This window comes from Alligator sinensis, unplaced genomic scaffold, assembly GCF_000455745.1.
Source record: "Alligator sinensis unplaced genomic scaffold, ASM45574v1 scaffold651_1, whole genome shotgun sequence".
Lineage (NCBI taxonomy): Eukaryota > Metazoa > Chordata > Crocodylia > Alligatoridae > Alligator > Alligator sinensis.
This window is the reverse complement of record NW_005842014.1, coordinates 197,196-203,144: the sequence shown is the minus strand read 5'-3', so window position 1 is coordinate 203,144 and position 5,949 is coordinate 197,196. Positions and strand designations below refer to the sequence as shown.

The 5,949-nt window shown below is 39.4% G+C and overlaps 1 protein-coding gene across 5 annotated transcripts in view; it reads right to left on the bottom strand.

Annotated features, from left to right (window-relative positions):
• Positions 1–1,004: 1,004 nt before the first annotated feature.
• EFR3A (EFR3 homolog A) overlaps positions 1,005–5,949 on the bottom strand; it is a 156,078-nt gene continuing 151,133 nt past the window's right edge. For 4 of the 5 annotated variants that reach the window (XM_025202103.1, XM_014519164.2, XM_025202102.1 and 1 more), the window contains 2 exons: positions 5,775–5,824; positions 4,762–4,867 (listed from right to left, as the gene is read on the bottom strand). In XM_025202103.1, the coding sequence (XP_025057888.1) occupies positions 4,762–4,867; positions 5,775–5,824 (156 nt within the window). Of the gene's footprint in view, positions 2,228–4,761; positions 4,868–5,774; positions 5,825–5,949 lie in introns of those variants that run through there. The other variant, XM_025202101.1, reaches the window with a different exon arrangement.

The following is a 5,949-nucleotide window of genomic DNA, read 5'->3' as shown; positions in this document are numbered from 1 at the left end:
GGATCATTCGATTTCAGCAGTATTCCTGCCCAAAGCAGGGGGTTTGGACTCGATCTTTTGAGGTCCCGTCCAGCCCTTCAATTCTATGATTCTATGATTTTTCAGCATCTGGACCCATGCTGTCCCAGTCCTAATGCCAACCCCTGTCATGCCAACACTGACAAGCTGGTTGTCAGCATTGGCAGATAGATGGCTGGTAAAGTGGGAGAGTGAGCACGCACAGTAGGATGCTGGAGGACCCAGCAAAACCTATGACATTATGGGTGACAAGACATTCAAATTAAAAAGCTTGATAGAAGCTAGCTTCAAAACTGTTCAACATTTTTGTATCTAGTTGGCTATTTTTATCTGCAATAATTACTTTGCAGGTGGAGCATGTTAACATTTATTGTGCAATTAACCATTTAAGTGCACAGTAAATATAACATGTCAGGGGCCTTAAAAGGAAAAATAAAACATTTTAAGAATGTTAGGTAGGTGAGTGCTAGAAGCAGTGTGATGCTGAAATAGCTCCTTAGTAGTCCAGCTAGACTAGCTGTTTGGACAGGAATCAAACAGTGCCTTTACACAATTATCACATCATACTGATAACTGCAGTGCTAACAGATCCGTGTGAGTGGTGCTCTGGGCCTAGGCTAAAACTTTATTCTTAAAAAAAAAATGAGAGAGACTATAACAAAAAGTTATCATTTGGATGCCTTAAACCATGACAGCCATCTCAGCATCACTTTCTTCTTGTAGTGTTAATAAACTGTTTGGAATTAATTAAATCTTGCTGCTTTGCCATATTTGTTTGGCTTTTCCAACAGTCACAACATTATAATGCAGTGAAATGCTTTAGGTTTAAAAAGGAATTGTTTTTGGATGAAGTGAAATTTTATTTTGCTTCTTATGAAAAGAGGAACCTACCTAATAAAGGACAATATTGGTGTTTTCACTTTGAACACTGTACATTCACTAGAGATATTAATTTGTAACCAACTCGGTTATTTTAACTTTTTGGTTTATTTATTGCTTAAATGTTGATTGCACAGTGTATTGTTACATTTCATGAAACGGGTTCATTACAGACAGTACAGAAAATAGAGGAACATCAATAAAACAGAAAAAGCTGCCCTACTCTGACTTTGGACAACAGGCTAATTGTTGCTTCCAAAAGTAACACAGATTTCATTTACTTTAAATGAATTGCTACCAAAATTCAAAATTACTCAAAGTGACAGTACATTTAAAAGAGTTTAAAGCAAAAGCTGCAACACATACAAACATCAACTGGGTACCATAAACAACCAAACAGTATCGAAACCATCACAGATACTATAGGCCCATTGTGCACATTTTGGATTCTAACCTGTTCAACTTTTCAGGAACAGAAAGAAATAACTGATGCAAAGCAACTGTATACATTAGAACAGTTTTAAATATATTTGGTTTTATTACCTACAATTTACTACGATAAACTGTCGGGTACAACATATTACACAATGGACCCCCATATATCTCAAATTCTTTGTCTGTCCAAAATGGCCAGAATCAATCTCCAGACTCTACATTTCCAGCTAGGAGGAACTTGCAGACTCTACATTTCCAGCTAGGAGGAAATCAAATGCCATGCCAACCCTCTGAAGATTATAGACCTTTTATTTCTTCCTACCCGCACATCCTAGGCATGGCTTGTCTGAGTTTATAACATGTGGAAGTCTACCATGTTAATAAATGACAATTACTTCATAAACAGACTTCCAATGAATTGTACGTGAAATGCTGAATAGAACTGTTCACATGCAGTATACATGCAACAAAATTCAGTTAACCAGAAGAAAGTCTGTATTTACAGCAGAGTCTGCTTACTGCAACAGTGCAAATGAAAGTACATTCTTTGTTTCTTATTCTTTAAACTCCTTAATTCTATTTCTTTTTTTTTTGTACAAAAGCACACAGTGTTACTTTATAAAATGACATCAGTGGACGGTGTCTTACATTGTGTCCCCCCGGTTTGAGTCATTACTTAAAAAATTACACTCTTTATATACGTCAAAAAACTAGCATGGCTTACCTTAAAAAAACAAAAAGTGACAACTAAAAAACTAGGGTGACAACGAGTTCTATTAATGTGATGACTCTGGTCAGATCAGGCTGATACGTTGCAGCAGTAACAATCACAACGGAATGCTGTAGGTAAGGGGCTGTTTCGTCATCCACTAACAGCTGTGATTGCACTGTCAAACTGAAAAGAAGGTCTCAATTACCTTTTTGAGTTTTGCGAATGATTTCTGAAAGTGTCATCTCATAGGTTTAAGTAGCTGAAATCTCTCTAAAAATATATGTTACTTCGTGCCTTTAAAGATCTTTAAAAGGAACTTTGTACTTCAGTTTAAAAAATGCAGAAGTCCTACATTATATGGCAGGAGTGCAAACATGTGCAAAATCTAGAAATGCCAAGGACAATGAACAGATTGGCTTGCTTCTCTATGCTAAAACAAAGTTGATGCTAATGCACTATTCATCTCAGTCTAAACTTGTTCAAACTTCTTAAAAATTGAAAGCCATAACTGAAGTATCGAGAACATGTGTTCAGAGTGTCTGCTGCTTCCAGAAAATCCAGCTATGCTGGACTTTGAAGCCTACCTGCACACGGCATTGGGCTACTCAAAATTTCTCAATGGGTTAAAATTTCTCAATGGGACCCACTGACACTGCCAATCACCACCAAATCCTATACAACTCACTATAGGATGATTTTATTTTATTTTCTGTTTGTATTTGAAACTTACATTCAGATACATAAACCTATGAACATTTGCACATCTATTTTCCATATCTACAGGAAGACTTGTCAGTCACAAGAAAAATATATGCAAACAGCGCATCTGTAAAATGCTTTTGCTTGAAAACACATCTAATAAATTCTAAACTTTCAAATGTTTCATCCACAGTTTTCTTTCAATTTGCAAAATATCATTAAAAACCTATATTACCAAACTACAGAAACATTTCATATAATATAATCTCTAATTCTGTATTTATGTTTTAAAATGCCCTCAGTTTATTGCTATACTAAATATATACCTCTCGTTTATCTAAAAGACACAGCAAAACACTACTGCCTTTTTGAAAGCATAGTCTTGTAAACTATACACCCTTAAACATCAAAAAATATTGCACATTTCAATGTGCCAAGAGAAGACTTTCCATCTCTTAAGCAGAACATTGGAGTTTTCAGCAAAAAACAGCACACATAATGAGCTTTTTAGAAATCCAGTATATTAATCATTTATCACAAACTTTTAACAAGTGTTCAGTTGCTCATTTTTACTGCAATTGAACGGATGATGGGTCATTTCTTTAATATATTCCACACTAGCAAGTAGCTTCTACAACAGGGATTGGCCTGGCACGTATGCCACAGCATGGCATGCCATGCCATTTTCTTCAGCATGCCACAGCCAACCCAGACTCTGGGCAGCTTCTGCCAGCTGCCGTCCAGAGCCTGGGCCAGCTGCAGCTGGAAGGCTATGAACAGCTGCATGTGGCTGAGGCAGCTGTGCATGCACCTCTGGGTGCATGGCAGGAAGGAGCCTTGGGCATCACAAACCTGCCTTCTCTCCCACTGTCTGCTCAGAGGCATGTGTGTAGCTGCTGCTGCCATGGAGCTGATGCCAAGGCTGCAGAGCCTGGCACAGCTGTTTGCAGTCTTCCACCCACCTGCTATAGATGCCTGGAGCCCAGGTCGGCTGTGGAAGGCAGCTGGGAGGGTGCAAACAGCAGTGCTGGGCTACAGAGCCCCAGCATTGGCTCTGTGGCAGCAGCGGGTGCATGTGCAGCTTGCAGTGCATGGAGGGGAAGGGGCTGGGGCAGTACAATCCTGGCTCCTTCCCCACTGTCTGCCTGGAGGCGCATGCGCAGCTGCCATGGAGCTGGTGCCAGGGCTGCGGAGCCTGGCACAGCTGTTTGTAGCCTTCTGGCTGCCTGCTACAGATGCCCAGAACCCAAGCCAGCTGTGCCAGGCAGCAGGGAGGCTGCAGACAGCTGTGCTGGGCTGTGGAGCCCAGGCACCAGCTCCGTGGAGGTAGCAGGTGCAAGCACAGCTTGCAGCACGTGGCGGAGAAGGGGCTAGAGCACCCCGCTGTCCACCCGGATGCATATGTGCAGCCCCTGCCAGCAATGAGGATCAGGCCCCTTGTGGCTTCCCCATCTCTGGCACACTAAGTCGAAGCATGGGTAAAGGTTGGGGTGATTTTGGTACTCTGGCCAAAAACGTTGCTGACCCCTGTTCTACAAAACATTTTCATAAGGAAGCAAAGTTACTGCTCCATTAAGTGATTAAGTGAGCCTAAAGCATCTACCCAGGGTAAACCAGCGGTGTGGGTTTATGTGGGTGAGTTGGGGGAGGAGGGGAGTGGCAAGGGCTGCAACCACGAATTGCAAATACAGCACCTACTTTTAGGAACTTTTGTAAAATTTTGTTTGAGCCTTTGGCAAAAAAGTTCTCTCTTTTAAACCTGCTGAAATATGAATAATTTATAAAAGAAAAAGTGATAAGGTGAACATAATTAGCCTAGTTTTAAATTTTATTGAAGAATAAACAGTGCAGAATAATTTTGAAGGCTGGCTAAAAACCATCCCTATTTGTTTTAGGTCCACTGTTTCTTCTAAAAACTATGTTCATTTGACAAAACAAACAACAAAAACTTGACAACTCTTCTTGGTCTTTCTATTGTACTCTACTCTAAATAATGTCCAGCAGACTTCAGAAGACACTTAATACACACAAAGATCTGGAAACTTCATCTCATAGACTGGAACGGATTGGTAATGAGCATGTCCAGCGGTAACAGTCAACGTTCCCGAAGGGCTAGGTGGAGGACTGTAAAAGAAGAATGATAAACCAAACATATGACTTAACTTCTCAAAATGACATGCATATACAATCTGCTGTTATTTGAGGTCCATATATCACCTGCCAGGAAACTTGAAAGTAATTTCCTCTTCCTCCTTGTCTCTATTCTATCTTTTTCTTGAATTCCTAATAACGCCAAATTATAAGGGCTCATTTTTGTTTATATCTGTCTGAATCATCAGCTTCATTGATGTCAATGTAGCTATGGAAATATGGTTTGTTATTATTAATATATAGTATTATCTATGTAGAACAACAGATGTACATGACATGTTACAATAAACAAGGACAGATTGCTAACTAATTCTTAGAGAAGCAGCAGTAAGGGAAGGTAATATTTTCCTTCCTTGTAGCAGCAAGATTATTTTTGCAAATCTGACTAATGCATATGATACACCCACACGAATTTCTAGTGCCATGTTGCTCAAATATGCTTCCACATCTGAAATATTTTTGAAACCTAAGCAGAGAGACCAGCTGCGCCCTCAGTTATGTGAATAAACTTCAGAGAAAGTTGCTCAGATTGATGGGCTCAATCGAGGCCTCACTGGACACTTAAGAACAATTTAAAAGATAAATCAAATTTTCCCCTTAAATTATCTGCTTTGATTACAACATTGCACTTTTAAAAATAAGCAGCATTTGATGTGATTATAGACTGATTTTGGCAATGGATATTTTTCTCTAACTAAAGAAATTGCAAAAAGCAATATAATCAAATGTTTTCCTAGAACCTTTAAGTAAAGTCAACTGTCTTCTATTTACTAAACCTGTGGTGTCTAGGAACATGATAAAACACTAAGCTAGCACAAAATTCCCTAATAACGACTTGCATTTTTCATTACTGCCAACCGTTTTGTGTATAAAACCTTACCGAATGGTGAGCTCCAGTATCTGTGCAAGTCTGTCATGAAGCAAGTTCGCCTAGAGAGAAAATATAAGGATTTTAATGACACCCTGAAAAAAACTACTGCAGATGAAAAGCAGCTTATAGAAATAAGCCAGAACAGTTTAGTAAGTGCATTTCACATGGCCAGGTGGTAAATATG